The 23,473-nt window shown below is 46.1% G+C and overlaps 2 protein-coding genes across 2 annotated transcripts in view; both read left to right on the forward strand.

Annotated features, from left to right (window-relative positions):
- The first annotated feature begins 18,794 nt into the window (after positions 1–18,794).
- LOC142879624 (NLR family CARD domain-containing protein 3-like) overlaps positions 18,795–23,473 on the forward strand; it is a 185,109-nt gene continuing 180,430 nt past the window's right edge. The window contains exon 1 of the mRNA XM_076013005.1: positions 18,795–20,430. Coding sequence (XP_075869120.1) covers positions 18,830–20,430 — 1,601 coding nt within the window. The 5' untranslated portion in view covers positions 18,795–18,829. The remainder of the gene's footprint in view (positions 20,431–23,473) is intronic.
- LOC142879620 (uncharacterized) overlaps positions 20,464–23,473 on the forward strand; it is a 156,086-nt gene continuing 153,076 nt past the window's right edge. The window contains exons 1-4 of the mRNA XM_076013002.1: positions 20,464–20,467; positions 21,161–21,503; positions 22,093–22,266; positions 22,579–22,752. Coding sequence (XP_075869117.1) covers positions 20,464–20,467; positions 21,161–21,503; positions 22,093–22,266; positions 22,579–22,752 — 695 coding nt within the window. The remainder of the gene's footprint in view (positions 20,468–21,160; positions 21,504–22,092; positions 22,267–22,578; positions 22,753–23,473) is intronic.

Consider the following 23,473-nt stretch of genomic DNA (forward strand, 5'->3'; position numbering starts at 1 on the left):
AGTCACCACTGCTCTTCGACAGGAGAGAGGGAGGGAACCGCTGTCCAAGCTTTGGTTCAGAACCTGGAGCAGGTCAGCTCCTAGAATGTCCCAGTACTCTTTGTAAAACTCAACGGTGAGTCCATCGATCCCCGGGGATCTCCGTCCCTGCATGCCCTTCAGGGCAGCCGTTAATTCCTCCAGCTGTAGAGGGAGGTCCAGCTGTGCATTTGTGTCAGCTGACACCTGCGGGAGAGTTCTGAGAAAGTCTTCCTCCAGTTCAACGTCTTCCTCATACTCCGACGAGTAAAGCTGGGAGAAGAACTGCGTGGCTCTGCTCCTGATCTCCTGGGGCTCGGTCAGCTCCTGCCCGGTGTTCGTCAGCAGGCAGTGGATGTCCTTGTGCTGTCCGTTCTTCTTCTCCAGGCCGAAGAAGTAGCCAGAGGGAGCATCCATCTCTGAGATGTTCTGGATCCGGGACCGGACCAGCGCCCCTTGTACCCTTGAGTCCAGCAGGCTGGCTAAGGCCATCTTTTTGGAGTTGAGGACTTCAATGCGCCCTCGATTTCCTGTGGAATAGCCAAGCGCTTCTAATTCCACTATTTCACTCTCCAGGTCTTTGATTGATCTACATGTATACTGTGTGACATTGAGAGTGTACTGCTGACAGAGTAGTTTAATTTGTACTTTTCCATGGTCCCACCACTGGCTAAGACTACTAAAATCAGATATTTGATTTTTAAAACCACACCAGAAAATGTTTAAAACTTCTTTAAAACCTTTATCTAAAATCAAAGCAGAATTAAAATGCCAGTAGGCGCTCTTTGGTAAAATATTTTTTAGTATGATGTCACATAAAACCAGAGAGTGATCAGAAAAAAACAGATGGCACAATTCTACAATCTTTAAAAACATTAAAATGATGCTTAAAACATTAAAACCTGTCTAACCTCGCTAGAGAGACTCCGTTCTCTCTCAGGTGGGACCAGGTGTACTGACGACAGTCTGCATGCATCCTCCTCCACACATCCACCAGGTCATGGGAGTAGACCAGCTGCTTCAGAGTGTGCTGGGAAGCTGGATGTGGCTCTGTGGTTGCGGTCTAAAAACTCATCTTCAGTACAATTAAAATCCCCTCCCAAAATTAAATAATCCTCCGAGCCGCAGCTGTTTAATTTATTATTAACAATTTCTAAAAACCTCTTCATCTCTGCTCCATGGTTTGGTGCATAAATGTTCATAAAAAACAGATTAAAATTGTGGACCTTGGCTTTGACCAGCAGGCATCTCCCCTTCACCACCTGCTCCACCTCCACAGAGGATGGAGAGAACCTCTTGGAGAGGAGGATGCCCACTCCTCCACTTGCTGTGGTGTTGTGGTTTAAAGACACGCTGCCCTCCCACTCCTTCTCCCAGCACCCCTCAATACTTGCGTCACTGTGGACCTCTTGAAGAAATAAAGTGTCCAAGTGCTTTCTTCTTGCTGTGTCCAACACAAGTGCCCTCTTTTTTTGGTTCTCTGGCTCCATTCACATTCATTCATTCATTCATTCATTCATTTTCCATACCCGCTTAGTCCCGAGGTCAGGGTCACGGGGGTCTGCTGGAGCCTATCCCAGCTGTCATAGGGCGAAGGCAGGGGACACCCTGGACAAGTCGCCAGTTCATCGCAGGGCCCCATTCACATTGAGCGTTCCAATTTTTAAAACATCCATGTTTGGGATTAAAAAGCACAAAAATAAGAAAATAAAAACACAGATAAAAATAAAATCCCTGTCATCATTTTAAAAATGTATTTCTTTTCGGACTCGTATAAGGTGCTTTTTTAACCTGAAGATTTCTTGCTCAGTTAAATCTGATGAAGATTTGTTTTTATAACAGACAGAAAAAAGGTGACTTTGTCAGGAAAGTGCATGTCAATGTTCAGGTTTTTAACTCCTTTTGTTTTTTGCAAAAAACTTTTTTATCATCTTTGCTGAATAAAAATGTTTCTCTCTATTAGCTAGAGGTGTTGTTAAAACTATTTGTGAGAGCGACAATTCGCTGCAGTCAGATATGGCGCCCTCACTGTCACTGCTGTCTTCTGCAGCAGCTCCAGCCCCCAGTCTACCAGTTTTCCCTCCCCCCCTCATTTGACACTGTCTGTTTCCTTTTGCTGCGTCTCTGAGACACAGCAGTTTTCCATTCCGGTGTTTCACCCAGACCATCAGTTTGTTCAGTCACACAAGAAGACCCACCACCAGTTTTCTCATCCACACCACCCAGTGCTTCAAACACACCTCCACCCACTATCGTGTCCTCTGAAGGATCTTTTTCTTTTCTTTTTCCTTCACCTCACCTGTCTCCCTCACCTCATCTGCTTCCAACACCCCACCATTTTCCCTCACCTCACCGAATTCATTCACCTCACCCGTCTCCCTCACCACACCCGCACCCAGCCCCGCTACCTTCCCTAATTCCTCCACCTCACCTACTTCTAACCCCCCACCTCACCCGTCTCCCCTCCCTGACTCCCTGACTCACCTGTCTCTCCCAACTCACCCTCTTCCATCTCCTTGACCTCTCCACCTTTGTTCACTCTCACCTCCTGCTCCTTCGCTCCCTCTTCCCTGCTCGGGCCAGCGGTGCCCCCCGCATCTCTGGAGTTTCTCCGTCGTGGAGCGGGGACGGGCTTTCCGCTCGGAGCTGCCGCAGCCGCGACTGCCACACCGCCGACCGGACCCGTCGCGTCAGCACCCGCCCGGTTTCGGACAGGCTCTGACGAGGTGTCCCTCCGCCCCACAGCCGAAGCATTTTACCTCCGACGATGTGGCAAACAGAGTATAATCGAAGTCATCCACTCGTACGATGAATCGATAATTGAACTCTTCTGCCCTGTTGTTTAATATCATGTAAACCTGCCGCCTGTGCGACACCACATGGTGAAGCAGTGGAGATTTACACCCAGAAAGCAACTTTCTGATCGGGGAGACCACCTTACCCTGCCGGGACAGTTTTTGGAGCAGGAACTTGTCGCTGATGAAGGGGGGGACGTTGGACAGGGTGATCCGGGCTGCCGGCTGTGTGAGCGGCTGCACCGCCTCGAACAGCCCGATCACCGTCACCCCGGTCTCTACCAGCAACTTTACCTGCTTCACCTTCTCTAAAAACAGGACCACAGCTCAGTTCATTCGGGCTGCCGACTTCACCGAGCTGTGTCCGATCCGCTCCCCGACGGGGACGCTACATCTTCTACGTTGCACGAGGAGCCGGCACCTAGTTTAATGCCGTGCTTCCTTGACAGGGAGGAGAACCCTGCGGCCGCCATGACGGCGCACCTGGTCTCCTCATCCCGACCAGACGGCGTCTGGCCGCAAAACACAACAAAACAAACACTAAAAACTAAACTAACTCACACTAAAATAAACTACACAAATACACAACAACAACCACCAAAGTGTAAAGAATAGAATAAAGTTATAGGTAGCGCAATCGCTTTCAATTTTCTCTCTCCCTCTCACGCTCCTTCCGCTCAGAAGAAGAAGAAGAAGAAGAAGAAGAAGAAGGAGAAGAAGAAGAAGAAGAAGACGACGAAAAAAAAAGTCCTCTGTCGCTACACAACGATGTACACAAGTAACGTGAAGCCGGGACCGCCAGTCCGGTTGACAAACATCGTAAAGTAAAAAAAAAAAAGTTACGCAACAACGATGTCAATAATCCATAAAAAAGTCTTAAACTAAGACAATAAAATGGTTTCGTAATATTTATATCTTTATTAACTAAGTGTAGCAGTATGAACCCAAATAGTGCGTTGATTACCCGTAATGCCATTGGTGGCAGTGACGGGCCAAGCCGTATAAAAACGCCCATCTTCGCCAGCTCTTGGTTCTGCGCCTTCTGTCATTTGGACGTCATTTCCGGTCGGGGTTTTAGTTTGGATGCTGCAATTGTGCCCTGTGCATGCTGCCCGGGCTTTGTGAATTTCTGGAGCTCCCGGCGGTAAACGCCAGTGTTGGAGATTGTCCAATTAGATTGTCCCCTTCCTGCCTCCTCCTGCATGTGCAATAGAACCTTACTGAGAGGACTGGCTGCAATCACCCCAGTTTCTGCTGCTCTGTCTACCGTCCTGTCAACTGTTTTGTTGACTGCTCCGTCGAGCCCTGTGTCCCGACACTGTTGCTTCACCGCTGCTGCCTCGCCGCTGCTGCTGCTGCTTCACCGCCGCCGCCTCGCTGCTGCTGCTGCTGCTGAGCCGCCGCCGCCTCGCCGCTGCTGCTGCTGCTGAGCCGCCACCGCCTCCCCGTCGCTTCGCCCAGTGTATTGTGTGTGGGTAAAAGAGAGAGCGTGTGTTCGTGTGAGAGAAGGTGAGCGATTGTTAAAATAAGTTGCCATTGTTGTTCGTTTTTATTGTATTAATTGTTGTTTTTCCTTCTTTTAGTTGTTGGAGACTGGTGGTGGCAGTACCAGTGTGGTGGTGGTGGTGGAGACCCTCCACGTTTGGTTTCCTTTTGTTTTGTGCACAAGTATAACTTTAGACTTTGTTTTTTTTGGATTTGTTATTATTTGTTATTTTCAGCTTCACCCCTCACACTGGTCCATGACCATTCAACCAGCTCCAGCTTTTGTTTGTTTTTACTCAAAAAGAAAAGATTTTATTCACTGTCTCTTGTATTCAATAAAAGTTGTATTTTTCATTATCTGAGAACCACATCCTGCATCCGTTACCGGGTAGCAAACCTGTGTGTCTTTTTTAGTTTAGTTAATGCCTGGGTGAAATTCCCAGGGTGGTGTTGTCGGTCCCCATTTCTCTTGTTTTGCTAATCCATTTTATCATTAGTTCTATTCTGTTCAGTTCACCCCTACCCTCGCCACAACTTGGCGTTGTCGGCAGGATTCTCGGTTTAAACGGTCAAGACGTGTGTTCTCTGTTTGTTTTTTTTGTTTGTTTTGTCTTTCTATTTTTGGGGGGATTTTCTTTTGAATGTGTTTTTTACTTGTATTAATCCTGTTTCTTATTGTGTGTAGATTGGAGCATATTGGTGACAGAGCAGCAGTGACTTCTTGAGGACCCTCGTGAATGGTGGTGAGGTTTTATTCTAGGTGTAACTTTCCCCCTTTTATCTTTTGAGTGCTATTGCATCATAGCAATTGTTTTTGTTTTAGGGAATTCTTTTTTTTAGTCATGGAGGAGGGAATACAAGAGCTTAGGGACTTGATTGCACATTTAAAAGCCGATAACGAGAGGTTGTGAGGGGAACAGGCTGGCCCTAGTGGTTTACCGTCCACCTTGTCTGCCCAACCAGGACTAATTTTTGTATCTAGGGATAGGAAGTGTCCCATTTTTAGGGGATGGTCAGGTATAGGTTTGAGTGAGTGGGTGGAGGAGGTACAGGCGAGCATGAGGGCTCTGCGCTTATCCCGATCCTTCCAGGCGTTCTTCCTGTTTGACCATCTGGAAGGGGAGGCTAAGGAGGAGATACGGTACCGCTCTGCCGCTGAGAGGGAGGATCCTGCAAGAATACTTGCCATTTTAGAGGAGCTCTATGGGTGCACAGAGTCTTATGTGGCACTGCAGCAGGCCTTTTTCTCCAGAAGACAGCAAGAGGGAGAAACTCTTCAGGAGTTCTCTCTTGCCTTGATGGGTCTCATGGGGAAGGTAAAGCAGTGTGCCCCTACTGCCATGCCCAATGCTGAGACGCTTTTGAGAGACCAGTTCGTTGAGCATGTCCTGAACTGTTCCTTGCGGCGTGAGCTGAAGCAGTTGGTGCGTCGGCAACCCGATTCCACTTTGTTGGATGTAAGAGCTGAGGCCATCCACTGGGAACGTGAAGGTTCGCTTGGTGGTGCGAGGGGCCGCAGTCAATCAGTTTCCACTGTGTATGGTGTTCAGTATGGCGTTTCTGGCAGCCCCCAAGCTGCTGCGCAGTCAGAGATGAGTGAAATGAGTGATATGCTACGGCATCAGCAGGAGCAGCTTAATCAGCTGATGGCCAGTATCGCTCAACTGCAGAACTCCAGTCAGCACCGCCGTCCACCCCGATCCGGACCTTTAGTATGTAGGCGTTGTAACCAGCCTGGGCACTTTTCGCACGAGTGTGATGGGGTGCGTGTTCCGCCTCGTTCACAGTTCTCTCTTCGACCTCAGTCAAATTCTGGTCAGCAGTCTCAATCCCGTTCTGTGGCGGAAAACTAGTGCCTGTCAAACTGCAGAGCCACAGTTTGGACAGGGCCGTTACTGGCTCACAGGCTGTTTTATCTGACGTGGATGCTTCCGGATTAATTTCATCTTGCTCTCATTTAGATGTGAACATGAGTGGCGTTAGGGTCCCTTGTGTTGAGTGTTTCTTTCCGCCAGCATCTTGAGCCTTTGGGCCAGGAACGCCTCCGTGCCTGCCATTGGTTAGAGGTCAGGGCTGCCAATGGCCTGACTATCCATTACCTCGGGTACTTGGAACTTGATGTGCAACTGTGTGGTAAAACCATGCCCCGTTGTGGTGTCCTGGTCGTGAGGGACCCACCTGTAGTGATGGTCCGCTGACACCCGAGGCTCCGACACATGCGCTGTTGCTCATGAAGCAAACGTATCGAAACACTGTGCCGAGGCGCGGTTTGGTCACGTGACTAGTGACGTCCGAAGCAGTTGAGCGCTTCGGACGTCAAATGAATCACCTGATTGGTTCGGTTTGTCATGTGAATCGATTGTGTTTAGGGATAGGGCATCCCTATTTAATGGCGCTAATTTCAAAAAAAAATTGCAGAGTAGGTTGGTTTTGTTGCTGTTGGTTGTCAGTTTTTTGAGAGTTAGTAGTAGATAGATCCATATATACACCGTGTGCACAATTATTAGGCAAGTGACTATTTTGACCATATGATCATTTTATCCTTAATTTCCAACCCCAAGCTGTATAAACTTGAATGCTAAGAGGATATAATGCATATTAGATGATGTGTATTTGTATAACGAGGGAGGGTGTGGCCTAAGGACATCAACGCCCTATATCAAGGTGTGCATAATTATTAGGCAGATTCTTCTCCTCGGGAAAAATGGGCCAAAAAAGAGATTTGACTGACTCTGAAAAGTCAAAAATTGTAAAAAGGTCTTTCAGAGGGATGCAGCACACTTGAAATATCTAAGATATTGGGGCGTGATCACAGAACCATCAAACGTTTTGTAGCAAATGGTAAACAGGGTTGCAAGAAACGTGTTGAGAAGAAAAGATGCAATTTAACCGCAAAAAATTGAGAAGAAACAAACTTGAAGCCACCAGGAACCCATTATCCTCCAGTTCTGCAATATTTCACAACTGCAACCTACCTGGAGTGTCAAGAAGTACAAGGTATTTAGTTCTCAGAGACATGGCCAAGGTCAGAAAGGCTGAAACCCGACCACCTCTGAACAAGACACACAAGTTGAAACGTCAAGAATGGGCCAAGAAATATCTGAAGACAGATTCTTCAAAGGTTTTGTGGACTGATGAGATGAGAGTGACTCTTGTTGGAAAGGATTGAAGGGCCCGTGGTTGGATCAGTAATGGCTACAGAGCTCCACTTCGACTCAGATGCCAGCAAGATGGCGGTGGGGTACTGGCAGAGATGCCCACGAGTCTTTGATTTAGAGTCCGAGTCGAGTCACGAGTCTTCGGCCTCGAGTCGAGTCAATTCTCGAGTCTTTGAGGGGCAAGACTCGTCGAGTCGCGAGTCTTTGATTTAGAGTCCGAGTCGAGTCACGAGTCTTTACACACACACACACACACACACACACACACACACACACACACACACATATATATAAAATGACATAGCCTCTGGCTGAAATACAGTATATCCAAATTTGTATTTTTATTCAGACTTTTAAAAAAAAAAAAAAAAAAAATAGATGGCATTTATAATAATAAATAATATTAAATAATAAAATAGATAAAATAAAGTAGTAAAACTGTCTGTCCACAGTCACAGACACAGTGTCTGCTTTTTGTAATTTGGATTTGATCTTGTACTCTTTGTCGGATGCTAGATCACTCAGACGTCTGGTAACGGTGTTTCGACTTACTGGGCAGTATTTTTCATCCACCACTGACATGAAGTTCTGGAAGCTGGGTATGTCTTTCACTCCTTGTTTTAGTCCCACAAAGGAATCGAGGCTGCTCTGAGTCTGACCCTCTTGGGCTTCTCCACAGGAAACTTTTTTGGCTGCCTTATATTCAGCATACCTGTAGATGAACAACATGGGAGGTTGCTCATTTTTGTAACACAAACAATAGTAGGGTTGCCACCTACTAGAGTTTCAAATCCGGGACATGGGGGGGAGGCGGAGGCATCCCCGAAATATACGGGTAAAAAGTGAAGTGCGTATATTTACGGGAGGGTTGGCAACCCTATCTAGACCACAGACGGAAATCAAATGAGGTTTTGTCATTTTCCCTAAACAACGGGACAAATTGTGTCCCGGGAGAGATTTTATTTTTCCCGGGACAGGTGGTGAAAAAAGAGAACAATTCTGGGAAAAACGAGACGGGTGGCAACCCTAAACACTAGTGTGATAAGCTAGCGCAACAAGCTAGCGCAACAAGCTAGCTTGTAAAACGGCGGTAACCAAGCCGTGGTGTTTGTTTAACGTTACACTGCGGTCTCGTTGAACACCACGGCCCGACCGTTTCTTCTTGGTAATGCACTAAGCTAAACAATAACTAGACAATGTATGCAAAAACACTATGAGTACAACTTACTTTTCCTTGTGCACCTTTTCAATGTGCCGCAGGAAGTTGCTGGTTGTGGAACCTTTTTCTTTTATTGTCCTTTTGCAGCATTTACATTTTGCAGTTCTGTCTCTGCCGTTCTGTTTGAAGTTTGTGTAGCAGTACGTTAATATAAAGGGTAGCGAACCTGGCGGTGGACTTTCTTTAGCAGCAGCTGCTCCACTTGCACTTGCCATGATGACTGATAATGAAGGAGAGAGGGAGGGATGTGACGCGATGCGTCGCGCATCGGAGGTGGTTTTGTGAAAAATAAATAAATAAATAAAACAACAAAAAAATAAAATAAAATTAAAGATTGCCCACGAGCCTTTGATCTCGAGTCGAGTCAATTCTCGAGTCTTTTAGGGTCGAGTCCGAGTCGAGTCTGGAGTCTCCAAAAATGCGACTCGAGTACGACTCCAGTACGAGTCTTTAACTCGAGTCCCCATCTCTGGGTACTGGTATGGGCAGGTATTGTTAAAGATGAGCAGTTGGACCTTTTTGGGTTGAATATGGACTCAAAATCAACTCTCAGACCTACTGCCAATTTTTAGAAGACACTTTCTTCAAGCAGTGGTACAGGAAAAAGTCTGCATCTTTCAAGAGGACTTTGATTTTATGCAAGACAATGCTCCATCACATGCATCAAAGTATTCCACTGTGTGGCTGGCCAGTAAAGGCCTTAAAGATGAAAAACTAATGACATGGTCCCCCTTTTTACCTGACTTAAACCCTATTGAGAACTTTTGGGCCGTTCTTAAGCAGGACATTTAGAGTAAAGGTAAACAGTGCACCTCTCTGAACAGTGTTTCGGCAGCTGTACAAAAAGTTGATTCTGACCAGATCAAGAAACTGACTAAACTCCGCGAATGGAAGGCTTGTGAATGTTATTGAAAAGAAGGGTGGCTATACTGGTGACTGTTTTTTTTTTTTTTTTTTATTATTAATATTCGGGACTGAGCCTCAGCGAAGGCCTGCTCTCATTATTATTATTATTATTATTATTATTATTATTATTATTATTATTATTATTATTATTATTATTATTATTTCTGAAATGTTTATTTGTTAATTCTGACTTTAACATGTAAAAATAAACAAGTGAGATGCGAAAATCTTTGTTTTTCATTTAGTTGCATAATAATTGTGCACACTAATAGTTTCCGAATAATGGTGTACATAAAGATATTCTCATAAGAAAGCCAGAACTTCACTTTTACTACTTAAATGTTCAGGTTTGATGGTTTGTTCACATTTTGGATAGATCAAAAGCACTCTAGATGTACAATAGCAAAATTAATCCTCAAAAATACAACTTGCCTAATAATTGTGCACACGGTGTAGACGGTACCGCTGCGGTTCCGACCCGACTCTGTTCATGACAGACAGAATCTTCAGACATCAAGAACCTGATTCTAACTCCACTGGTAGTTTGGTGGCCTGCAGTGCTGGGATGCTTTGTTTTGTCTGTCACTGTGGTCCATTGAAGCAGCTCCAGAGAGTTCTTCCTACACACAGAGATGTGAAGGTGTGAATGGTGTTAGTGAATGGAACTCACTCTGCTGTAGGTAGTACATGGTGGCGACGCCTCCACCAGTCAGCACAGTGGTGAAGATGGTGAGCTGCTGCAGCTGAGAGGTAGACACCCTCATCTTCTGCTTCCTCTGCAGACTCTTCCAGTGAGCTCACAGGACAAACTGTTGCACAGAAGATCATGTGGAGACCCACAGTGGGACATTTCAAAGAGATGGTTGCTTCTTCAAGCCCAGGCCAAGACCATGGTGCTCATCAACAGACACACTACACTATTGATTTTATTATGTTAATGACTTTGTAAAGTGTCTGAGGTTTCTAAAATGTGCCATACAAATAAAATGTATTAATATCTATCTATCTATCTATCATGCTTGATTACTACTATTACTGATGTACTACATCTGCTGAAGTTCCACAGGCTGTCTAATACATTCAATGAGTGTTTGTGACCAGTGTATTCTTTCTAATGATCCATGAAAATACGTGTGAACGAAGTGAAAATACACCAGGCCAGGCAGAAAGTACCGCGCCGCATCGGTAGGGGGCAGTGACGTGCCGGGAGGCTGATGACTAACTGACTGACAGCGCTATCAGGTGCAGTCAGGCACAGACGTAATAAATGAGTGAATGACGGTGGCCAACAGAGGTACAACACCGCCCCCAAGTGGTGAGCACTAAACAACACATGTGTGGGAGCTTTCTGACAGTGGCCACCTCTCTTTGAGCTGCAGCCAGTGATGGTCTTCATCCTCTCCCACACCTCCCTCATATTGTTGTTCTGCATCCTTTCTTCATTTTTCCTTCTGTGCTGCTCCCTTGCCTCCTTGACTTGGACTCTGAGTTCCCTCTGGACCCGCTGGAACTCCTGTCGCTCAGCATCTTTGAAGACCTTCTCCTGGTTCAGAAGGTCCTTGATGTCGCTGGTTCTCCATGGCTTGTTGTTGGCAAAGCAGTGTCCAGATCCAACTTGAACAACAGCGTCCATACAGAAGTTTCTAAAGTCCGTAGTGCAGTCAACCATCTGGTCCATGTTGTGGGTGTGAGAGCCCTGCAATGCGTCCCAGTCTGTGGAGTCAAAGCAGTCTTTCAGAGGCTGCTCCATGTGACCAGCCTCTCTGTCGTGCCTTGTCTTGTCCAGTGGGTGAAGGGCCTGGGTTCTGGTCCAGGGCCTGGTTCTGGTACTCTCTTGTCCTGGGGGTCCCCATCCATCCGGGGACCAGGTTGTGCTTCCTGTCCTCCATCCAGGGGTGTCTGCCTCCCAGCCCTCTGGTCCTGGCTCTTCGGGGGGCTGGTGGCCTCTGGCCAGAGGGGCTCACTGCTCTGGACCTCTTCCCCACCGGCTCTGAGTTCATCTGTTTACTATTAGAATGAGTTCATTTTTGGATCACTAATTATGTAAACTAATATCTGTTGTTGTTTGGACACAATACCTGTACATTGTTGCCAGTTGCTCTCCCAAGCCCTCACTTCCATACAATTTTTTCTCTCTTTTTCTCTCTCTGTCCCTCCCTCAGTCCTGGCCACAATATCACTCATCCATCAAAATGGAATCAAAGCAGTCATCAGGTCCTTCCTGAACCCACCCGTGTCATTCACACCCTGGGCTCACAAGCTCCGCCTTTGAGAATCAAATCTGTCAGCCATCATGAAGACATTCAGACACACTTCTGCTGCTCATGATGGCCAGACAGGACAAGGGAAAAAAAAGATTCCCCTCTGTCATTGTCAAGAAACATTTGAACATTGACACCATCACCTACCCTCACATATATTTGTATTTGTATTGATTTATTGAGCACAATTTAAAACAAGGAGGGAACGAAGCCCAAAGGGCTTGAACAGAGTTCTACTCCCATCATCTACAATCAATCCAAAGTCAAATGTCAACATAGGAAGAGAATCATTTCAAACAACAGACAACAATATAGAATACATTGAACAGTTCAAACATAAGGAGATGTTTTTTCAGTCAGTATATTTGCAGAACACACACAGTGTGTGTTAAGGCCAGTCAGGTTATTGATTCATAGTGTGTATGAATCAATAACCTGATTCATCCTTTCATTGTTTGCTGAGGGCTTCTGTTAACTGCTGTCTCCCTCCTCCACAGTCACTGGGTCGGAACCAGAGCTGCTCTTAAGTGCTGCTGATAGAGCTAACAGGAAGTAGCCATCTGCACAGGGCTGCTGCTGATAGTGGAGCATCACGTGTGCTTCAGTAATCATCCAATCAGGAGTGTTGTGCTACGACTTTGAGGTTGACTTGTCAGGGGGAAGCAGTGGAATTGTGTGTATTTTTGTTTTGCTTGTGAGAGTGATGGTAGGGAGCCTCTAATGTTGACTGAAGGCCTTCTATTGGCTGCTTTTGTCATTTGCCACTTCATTGTGGGTTGGTCCAGAGGGAGGGGCTTGCTAGTTAAAAGCTGACCACCAAGGCTCAGGTGGTTGTGATGAGGCAATTCAAAGCAGAAACAAGGTATTGAAAGTCTTCAAACAGAATCTTAATGATCAGAGTCTTATTGTATATCAAAGATCACAAGCCAGGGTAGGAAGAATCATAAAGTGTGCAAAGAAAGAGTATTGGCAAAGGTTTTGGCACTCAGTAGGGACTAGTGTTTTCAATTCAAGAGGAGCAATTTGTCATCTCAATTGAAGCATCCAGTATTCAGAGACATTTTGCTTTTCATGCTGAGCTACGTGAAAACTCTGAAGTCACTTCTACTGATCTTTTGGGGCCGTTGGAGTCTCAGTCCATGGTGGGACTCGAACCAACAACCTTGTGATTCACAGTTAGTTGTCTTATTAACTGAGCCATCTGTGGGCTGATGGGATGCAGCTCCTGGAGAACTGATTGAAGCTCTTCTCTGAACAGTTGAAAAAATCTGCATACAATGTTGTTTTTTTCCAAGTACAAAGAATTTTAAATACTTTCATTAAAAAAGTCCTGTGGTAGCTTAGCACGAGACGGCGCTACTCCAAGCAAAATCTCAACATGTCTGAAAACCAGAAAAAAACACATGCTATAGTATAAAGTACAAATATACACAGTATAAACCTGGTCATGTGGTACCAAGTGGGATTTGAAGCCACATCTTCTACAACCACAGCGAGAGATTTAGCCTACTGAGCTAACCACCTTGTTAGCCTGAGCACTGTGGAGGTCAATCGGTCACCCTGTTCATACATCCTATTATACAGCCCACTGCTTCTGGTAAACACGTGACTATAAACTGTGTCATTATATCATACAGTGACCTATATATGATTGATTTGATGCTGATGATCTTCTATTATTCATCACTGATGAGGAAATGAGTTGAAGAATCTTTGGTTTTGGCAACTTGTTGTCCTTTGTTGTGTGTCTGTGTCGCTGCTTGTCAGTGTGTGTCAGTGTGTGTGTGTCAGTGTGTGTCAGTGTGTCAGGTGAAGCACTGAGGCCTCTGTAGTTCTTTGCTTTCTCAGCGCTGAAGACGGTCTTGTGGGGCCCAATGCTGACTCCCAACACAGAGCTCCTCCTTCCCTCTTTTCAAACTCTGTTTGAATTCCATTTTCAAAGAGTGAGGAGAATTTTCTTTCCTCTTCATTGTATCTAAAAGGCTTCAGCTCCACTTGTTGTGTTGTACTTGTACAAAGTGACTGTGGCTGTTTGTTTCTCCTGCAGAGTCCAGTGTTGAAACGCACCAATGTCAAGTCACTGCTGTCTATTGATGTAGTGACATCCCTGCACAGACCTCAGGAAGCTGCTTAGCAGCTTAGCTCAGTGGGTTAGCCTGCTTACTGTGGTGCTGAAAACCAGGGTTCCAATCCTGGTTGTTGGTTCAATTCTGAAGCAAAGCCTCTTTTGTTCTCTTGCTACTTTGAACCAAGCCCAACTCCAACACTAAGTGAGCCTCTAATCTGTTTGACTGGTGGGCCATAATGGCTTCTACAATATGACAGAGGGGCCGCTTTCTCATTGGAGGAAGACATATATCAGGGGATGTGTAGACAACATGTTGCTTTAATGGCAATTAAATAATGAACACAACAAAATAATTGTTTTCATTGTTTTCTATTTCATGACTTAATGACTATTAATATAATTCCTTCAAGTTTGGTCGGCCGGATTGGAGAGTGTAATTGGCCGCATATGGCCCCCGGGACGTAGTTTGACTTCAAACCTGGATCCTCTGACATAATTCCTCCCTTCTGAACAGGCCAGAGGTGGAATCATCTTTATATGACCTTCCGTTCCTGAAATACACGTCTTTGACCTATGAATTTGACCTTTGACCCGGTTCCAACCGTCTGACCCCTGATTCAATTGTTCCGTTACAATCAGGCTCCCTGAAACTGGGAGGGTGGGCGGAGTTTCAACTCAACAACAGGAAGGTAAAGTCAGTGAATGTGGATTTGAACAGTGCCACTGATCCCTCTGGCCCTGCGCTTTTCAAAGCCTCCACTGGGGGGCGCCAGAGGACTGCAGGGGAGGCGAGCGTGAAAAGTGCGGCATCCTATTGAAAGTGAAGCCAAAGTTGAACGATGAAGCGGCGGGAAAAGCAACAGTGTCCATAGTGATGATGAAAGTCTCTGACTACAGTTGATGTGTTGATGATTTGATTGGAGGAATTGCACCAGCAGCCTCAGAATGAAGACATGAGTTGACTGGAGAACTGGAGGAGCTTACAATGCATTGAAAAATATGTTGAAAAACACTGCGATATTTATTAGACTGTGTTTCAAAGAGATGGTAAAGCATGCAGAAGATAGAATGTGTTGAAAAAAGACATTGAAGATCAAACACAAAGGATTATTAAAATGTTATTGAAATATACACGTTTAAGAACATACACATGTGAAAGATGCTTACAAAAATACACATGTGTACAACATTTATTGTTGAAACCTTTTTTTAATTAACAAAGCAATGAGAATAACAGTAGTAATGGACCTACCTTGACCTCTGACCCTTGACCTTTGACCCTGAGAGAGAGAGATTATTTCAAGTCGAGGCTTTTTAAGGTCAAAGGTGATCAGAGCAATGATACTTCAGCATCAAAGCTTCTCTACAATAAAAGCAGCATCCTGAATGCTGCTCATTGAGATGTGTGTGTGTGTGTGTGTGTGTGTGTGTGTGTGTGTGTGTGTGGCCAGCAGAGGGCAGTGTTACTGCAGCTTGCAGTCATTTGCAGCCATTTTCAAGCAGTGGCTCCAGTGCTTGGATGTTTCCCACAAGCTTCATTTGTCCATCACTACTTTGTCCTGCAGTGTGTTCTGCTCCTTGTGCAGTTTCTGCCACTGTTTTCCTGCCACTGCTTCTGACACAATGTTTGCTGCCCTTGTCTTTTGATGGAGTGAGCATCCTTGAGGACCAGACCATCTTCACCTCTTGCACTCCAACTGCTCCTGGGAGCCACAGCCACACTGGATGCACCCTGGCAGAGAGAGAGGGGCGTGGCTGCACTTCAGCTCAACACAGCGTCATGTGATTTCAGGGAAGTGGGAGCAGAAACACTGATCAGAGAATCTAAGAATCAGAAAATATCCCAAGAGCACCTCAAAGTCCAAGTGCTTCTCCGTCTGGCTGCATGTTGGCTGGAGGCAGCAGCAGCAGCAGCAGCAGGAGTCCTCCTCTCTGTTCACATAGGGTCGCTCTAGGTGGACACAGGTGGCTTCTTTCACTCCTCTCTCAAACCATCTGTCTTCTGTGTCTAAAATCTGGACCTTTGAGTCTTGGAAGGAGGGGCCTTTGTCCCGGAAATACAGATGAACCGCTGACTCAACAGAGCTGTTGATGACAACACCTGCTTGATCATCAACACCTGATGTTGAAAAATCAACACCTTGCTATTGGTCGGTCCCATCAGCCTTGGCCCCGCCCACACCTCAGAGTTGGAGCATTTCTATCTGGCTGTACCCCAGAGAAACAATGGAAGGCCTCAGATAACTGGAGTATTGATTTGAGAATCCACGTATTGGACGGATCAATATTTTAGTCCTGATCTGCTCAATAGTGTCATTTCCCATCATGCCCCTCTCACCAGTCAAGCCGTCCCGCTGCCAATACTGGTAAAGACACGACATATAAATTTAAATATTGAAGTTTCACATAAAGTATCCAGTTTTTAACGTAGGATTTTACTTATTTGATCATCCAACAGCATTGTTAGATGGCGAACCAATGGCTTGATACTATAAAAACATCACTTCTGGGGTTGGCCAGCCGGAGGGAACGGTGGTGACGCAACGAGGAAATACACTGAAGGCTAGACCGTCCCCAGTGGTTACCGGGGAGGCGGGGTTTGGTCCGTCCTTCTAGGCTGGGTCCTTGAAGAACGCTTCCTTCAGACGGAGGACACTTGGACTGAAGGGTGCACACCCTGAATTGAGACACAGCACATATGTGACGGAGAGTCTGCTTCTCATCAGCAGTGAATCCATCATCTTCACTCAACAGCAGTGAATGTCTCTGATGATGCGTTCAAGGACTGAAGTGTGAGTGCTGACTTCTGCCGTCTCTTCTTCTCTCCTCACATGGAAGTGATGTGTTCACGTTGAGGGAGGATCACTTGGTCCTGAGGATGGGGGGAGGGCTCTTCCAGAGTGCAGCCAGTAGGGGGCATTAGAGGCTCGGCCTCCTTGTTGTCCTCAGGAGCTGACAGGAAGTGTCACATCCCTCAACAAGTGTCCAGTCTCATCACGTCAGGGAGAAACAGGTGCAGCTCTTCAAAGAGGAAATCACATTTTTCTCACCGTCATCATGGACTGCCAACAAGTGATGGCAACTGTAGTTCTGGAAAGAGCCGCCAGGGGGCGCCCTCGAGTCAAAACTACCTTCTACTGCAGACTTTACAGAGAAATGAACACATGCTGAAAAAATAACACATTGATTAACAGGCAGATATTTCAGACAGGTCACTCTATAATATGTCAATAAGAAACACAATGTGTTCAAATGTGGCCTTGAACCTTCAAACCTTCCTATGACTCGTCGGTCCTCGCAGCTCCCAGTTCTGCCACTGAGGGGCGCTGTTTGACCAGTTTTTGCTTGTTTGGTTTTGTTTGTAGCCACAATGCAAGCATCAGTTGTATCATACTGGGGAGTTGATCTTTCTGCCTGGCAACAAGACATTTCCAGCCAATAGAAAAACTATGTCAACATAATAATACTGCTGAAAATCAATCAATCCTCTCTCTCTCTGCCCCCCCCTCTTTCTCCCACCCACTCTGTCTTCCACCCCCCCTTTGACATGGTCACATTCATCATGTTGAAATGCAGCAAAGCCTTTCTGAGACTGAACTTTATGCAGTGGCAGGAATGTTTGATGCTCTGTCATAAAGTGCAGCTCAACTCCACTGAGATGAATTTCAATCCAAAGTTCAGTGCAATGTGACTCCACTGTCTCTGTCTGCTGAGAAACAAAGGGCCAGTTCCACAGAGCCACTGCTCAACCAGAGCCCACCAGGTGTCAACCACACCAGATAGAAAATATACATTTGATAGATGAATATGTCATCTAATAATATATTAGATGATGTGACAAGACCAGCCTAGAAAACAGCTACAAATCCATGACGGGCGCAACGTGGTGGCTAAAAGACGCCGTCATTAACGGCTGCGCTCCATTCTTTGTGGGTCAAATTCTTTGATTGTGAAGCTGCATGAAGGGATTGAATTTAGAAAAGAGAGCAAAAGACAAGAAGTGATTTGTGAAGAGCCCACTAGGAGGCCAGCAGGCTGTCAGTTAGTGTTGATGGAGACAATGATTCCATCCAACTAATGATGGAGTCAGAAAAACAGCTGACAAGTGATGGACACCAACAACTGATCCACTCACTCAAAGCCAAAGTGTCTCCACAGGAAGACGGAGGGGAGTCCTGGTGGTGAGAAGCAGCAGCTGAAGGAGCTTCTACAGCGGCAGCAGCAGCAGCAGCAGCAGGCCAGGATGAGCTGGACGTCCTCGTTATACAGAAGGTTCATTGGCTCATTCTGGGACCGGTCTGCTCCATCAGGTGAGTCCTCGTGTCTTCAGTGTGGAGCAGCACTGCAACCTGCCAGTCACAGCCAGACTGATCACAGTAAGACTGTCCACCGGCACCTCCTTCACTTCTCCCTCTGAGATCACGTCAGGACCTCCAGTGAGAAGATTCACTGAGGGACGTTGAGAGCAAACAGTCACACAGCAGCTTCACCACAGCAGCTGAAAAGTTGTGGAGAGAAAATGATGCTCACACTGTCACACTGATGTTTTCTTCTCCAACCTTTTCTCTGCTCCAGAGGCTGATGATGGTCTGCAGGAGCTTCTACAGCAGCAGAAGATCAGTCTGGAGAGGAGATGTGAACGTGTGACTGAAGGTGAAGAAGCAGGAAGTCAAACCCTCCTCAACAGCATCTACACTGACCTCTACATCACTGAGGGACTGAGTGAGGAGGTCAACAGAGAGCATGAGGTCAGGCAGCTGGAGACCAACAAGACCAAGAAGACCACAGAGACCAAGAAGACCACAGAGACAAAGAAGACCAAGAAGACCAAGAAGACCAAGAAGACCAAGAGGACCACCAAGACCAAGAAGACCAAGAAGACCAAGAAGACCAAGAGGACCACCAAGACCTCTGAGACCATGGAGACCAAGAAGACCAAGAAGAGCCTCCACGACCGTCCAATCAGGTGCAGCCAGATCTTTGAAGCCTCACCTGAGCAGCAGGGACTCAGAGTCAGAGTGGTGCTGACCAACGGCGTCGCTGGGGTTGGAAAAACCTTCTCAGTGCAGAAGTTCACTCTGGACTGGGCCCAGGGCCTGGAGAACAAGGACCTTCATCTGGTGCTTCCTCTCTCATTCAGGGAGCTCAACTTGGTCAAAGAGCAGCACGACAGTCTTCTGGAGCTTCTCCATGTTTTTCATCAAACGTTAGAGAAGCTCACAGCAGAGCAGCTGCATGTCTGCAAACTTCTCTTCATCTTGGACGGCCTGGATGAAAGCAGACTGGCTCTGGACTTTGAGAAGAACCAGGTGGTGACTGACGTCACTCAGAAGAAGTCAGTCAGCGTCCTGCTAACAAACCTGATCAGAGGAGATCTGCTTCCCTCGGCTCTGCTGTGCATAACTTCCAGACCTGCAGCAGCCAATCAGATCCCTCCGTCATGTGTGGACTGGCTGACAGAAGTACGAGGCTTCACCGATGACCAGAAGGAGGAGTATTTCAGGAGGAGGTTCAGAGATAGAGGAGATGTGTCCAGCAGGATCATTTCCCACATCAAGGCCTCCAGGAGCCTCCACATCATGTGTGAGATCCCGGTCTTCTGCTGGATCACTGCCACAGTTCTGGAGAGCATGTTGAGCTCAGAGCAGAGAGGAGAGCTGCCCAAGACCCTGACTGACATGTACTCACACTTCCTGCTGGTCCAGACCAAGAGGAAGCAGCACAAGTATGGAGGAGGTCCACAGGAGCTGACGGAGGCTGACAGGGAGCTTCTTCTGAAGCTGGGCCAGCTGGCATTTGAACATCTGGAGAGTGGAAACATCATGTTCTACAGTGAAGACCTGGAGAAGTGTGGTCTCACTGTGACTGACGCCTCTTTGTACTCAGGAGTTTGTACAGAGATCTTCAGAAGAGAGAGTGTGATCTTCCACAAAACCGTCTACTGCTTCGTTCATCTGAGCGTCCAGGAGTTTCTGGCTGCAGTCTTCAGCTTCCACTGTCACACCAACTGGAAGAGGACAGAAGATGGTCACTCTGGAGAATCCCTGGATGAGTTCCTTCAGAAGATGATGAAGAAATCCCTGCAGAGTCCAAACGGTCACCTGGACTTGTTTGTTCGCTTTCTCCATGGACTCAGTCTGGAATCCAACCATAGACTCTTAGGAGGCCTGCTGGGTCTCACTGACAATCATACAGGAACCTTACAGAAGGTCATCAACAACCTGAAGGAGCTGAACACTGGTGATGTTTCTCCTGACAGAAGCATCAACATATTCCACTGTCTGCTGGAGGTGAAGGATCAGTCAGTGCATCAGGAGGTCCAAGAGTTCCTGCAGTCAGAGAACAGATCAGAGAAGGGACTCTCAGCCATCCAGTGTTCAGCTCTGGCCTACATGCTGCAGATGTCAGAGGAGGTTATGGAGGAGTTGGACCCCAGCAAGTACAACACAACCTGGGAGGGAAGATTGAGACTGATTCCAGCTGTGAGGAACTGCAGGAAGGCTGTGATACGTTCAGTAAGGTATGTAAACACTGTGTGTGTGTGTGTGTGTGTATGTGTGTGTGTGTGTGTGTGTGTGTGTGTGTGTGTGTATGTGTGTTGAATTGTGAGTCAATGATGAAGAATAATGTCAAGCATATTTTGTTGAGTTGCACTTCTCTTTTTTTCCTTTTTGATTTTGTCTAACTAATTATTCCAGCTAATCTTATGGACTGTATAGGACAGGCAAGAATCAGCTTGGGCTTCAGCCTGCTGCTTTTTCCTTCACACAGTTGTTATGTTTTTGTTGTTGTGAGTCTTTATAATGTGCACATTTGTTTGGGAAGCTTCTTTTTCATTGTTGTCAGTTGATTGCACAAGATTGATTGAATTTACACTGTCAACCAAAATCAACTCTTCAATCATTCATGATGAAGATGATGGTGATGGTGGTGATGATGATGTTGATGATGATGATAATGATGATGATGATGGAGGTGATGATGATGTTGATGATGATGATGATGATGATGATGATGATGATGATGATGAGGATGATGGAGGTGGTGATGATGATGGTGGTGATGATGATGATGGTGATGAAGATGATGATGGTGATAATGATGAAGATGATGATTGTGGTGGTGGTGATGATGATGAAGATGATGTGATGAAGATTATGATGATGGTAATGATGATGATGATGATGACGATGATGAGGATGATGGAGGTGGTGATGATGATGGTGGTGATGATGATGATGGTGATGAAGATGATGATGGTGATGAAGATGATGATGGTGATAATGATGAAGATGATGATGGTGGTGGTGGTGATGATGATGATGATGATGAAGATGATGGTGATGAAGATTATGATGATGGTAATGATGATGATGATGGTGATGATGATGGAAGCAGCAACTTCTCATTCTGCTCTCCTTCATTCAGTGTTCAACTCTCAGATCTTCACTGTGCAGTGGTGTCTTCAGCTCTGCAGTCCAGCCCCTCCCACCTCACACTGCTGGACCTGAGCTGGACAATCCTGAAGGATCCTGGAGTGAAGCTGCTCTGTGCTGGACTGCAGAGTCCAAACTGCAGACTGGAAGTTCTCAGGTCAGTTCCTGCTTTCTACTGGTGGACAGTGTGTGTCAGCAGATGACAACTGGTGTGTAACGCTGCTCAGTGTGAAGACTTTGAAGCAGATATTAAAGACTCATCTAGACAAAGTGGATGTTGTTGATATTTTCATGTCAACAATCTGCAGCCAGAAAAGACTTTGGATGGTGGAAGAAAGTGTGGAAAATGTCTCCAGTCACTTGAGAGCTCAATGGAAGTTGTTGATTGGTGATGAAGGTCACATGACTGAGCAGAAGATCCTGTGAAGGCAGATTAATAGTGCAGCAGTATTTCTTCATCTTGTCCTTTGAATGTGTTTGACTTGTAACGAGACTCTGATGACTGAAAACAGCCACAAGCACACAAAGGACTCACTGATTATTTTCCATCTTCACTGCTGATTGGCTGCACACTGACTGACACACTGCTGTTGTTATTGTGTTGACAACACACTGGCACAATGACTCCTTTGAGGGAATGACTCAGTGATCCCAACAGCCGCACATCTGGATCATCAACAGGGAGGAATGACTCTGAATATGACATTTACACCATGGAAGGAATCAAATATTCATTCTTTATTCAGGTTGGAGAGGTGCAGTTTGTCAAAGCTCAGCTGTGATTGGCTGCTCTCAGCTCTGAAGTCCAACCCCTCCCACCTCAGACTCCTGGACCTGAGTCAGAACCAGCTCCAGGATTCAACAGTGAAGGTGCTGAGTGGTTTTCTGCAGAGTCCAGACTGTAAACTGGAGACTCTGAGGTCAGTTCACCCTCTTCACTCTACAACTTCTGTCACTCTTGTTATTGTTGTCATGATTTTCACTTCACTGCTGTTGGAAATTCAATTTGAAGTCACTGGTTTGTGTTTGAAATGAGTGAAACTGGGTTTAAAGGTCCAGTGTGTAAAATACTGCAATCTAGTGGTCAGATTTCAGATTGCAGCGCTCACTCACTCACCCTCTCTCCCTCCCTCTCTGTTTCTGTCGTGTCAGATTCTGAAGTCCACATTTCACTTTGATGTTCAGAGTGATGACACCCTGGAAAAACTCTCCATCATTTATTCTACATTCAGGTTGGAGAGCTGCAGGTTGTCAGAGCTCAGCTGTGATTGGCTGCTCTCAGCTCTGAAGTCCAACCCCTCCCACCTCAGACACCTGGACCTGAGTCTCAACCAGCTGCAGGATTCAGGAGTGAAGGTGCTGAGTGGTTTTCTGCAGAGTCCAGACTGTAAACTGGAGACTCTGAGGTCAGTTCACCCTCTTCACTCTACAACTTCTATCACTCTTGTTATTGTTGTCATGATTTTCACTTGACTGGGCCCTGTTGCAGGAAACTAGGATGAGGGATTAAGCCGGGATATATTGGTTATCCTGGATCAATTGATGTTTGATGTGGTTGCACAACAGTGGGATAGGTGGAAGTGAGATATGTTCTGCTAGAAGTTACCATGGAGATTTATTGTGTGGAGTGAGCTGCTCCAGACCAGGCTCAGTTCCAGGATCTATTTCATCCTTGTCTCAGTCAACAGTCACCACCAGTGGAAGGCAGTGCTTCTTCCACTCAACACTGCACATTGTTATCACATTCACCTCCAGCCACTGTCATTATTTCAAGCTTTGGAATCATTTCATTTCAATCATGATAAAGAAATGAGTTGAGATCATATTGCAATCATTGGATCATTTCTAAGATGACTTCTACTTTGCCATGCATCCTATATAAAAATACACATCCCATAGAAAGATGAAGACACATCAAAGAGTAACATGAGCTTGTTTTTGTGACAGTGGACGGTCCTGTCACTATGCCTCCAATTGATCATGCGCCCTGGCTGCTTGGCCAAGGGAAGATCCCTTTGGCTGAATGCTTGGTGCGCATGACTATGACCTGGGAGTCTGGGCTTCCAAGCTCGCGAGCTTTGAAAGTTCGAGAGTCTGGAGACTCATGGAGATGGTAGCTCGATAGAA

The sequence above is a fragment of the Nelusetta ayraudi genome, unplaced genomic scaffold (assembly GCF_046127955.1).
Source record: "Nelusetta ayraudi isolate G7.1 ecotype Tasmania unplaced genomic scaffold, CSIRO-AGI_Nayr_v1 ptg000137l, whole genome shotgun sequence".
NCBI classification, from domain to species: Eukaryota; Metazoa; Chordata; class Actinopteri; order Tetraodontiformes; family Monacanthidae; genus Nelusetta; species Nelusetta ayraudi.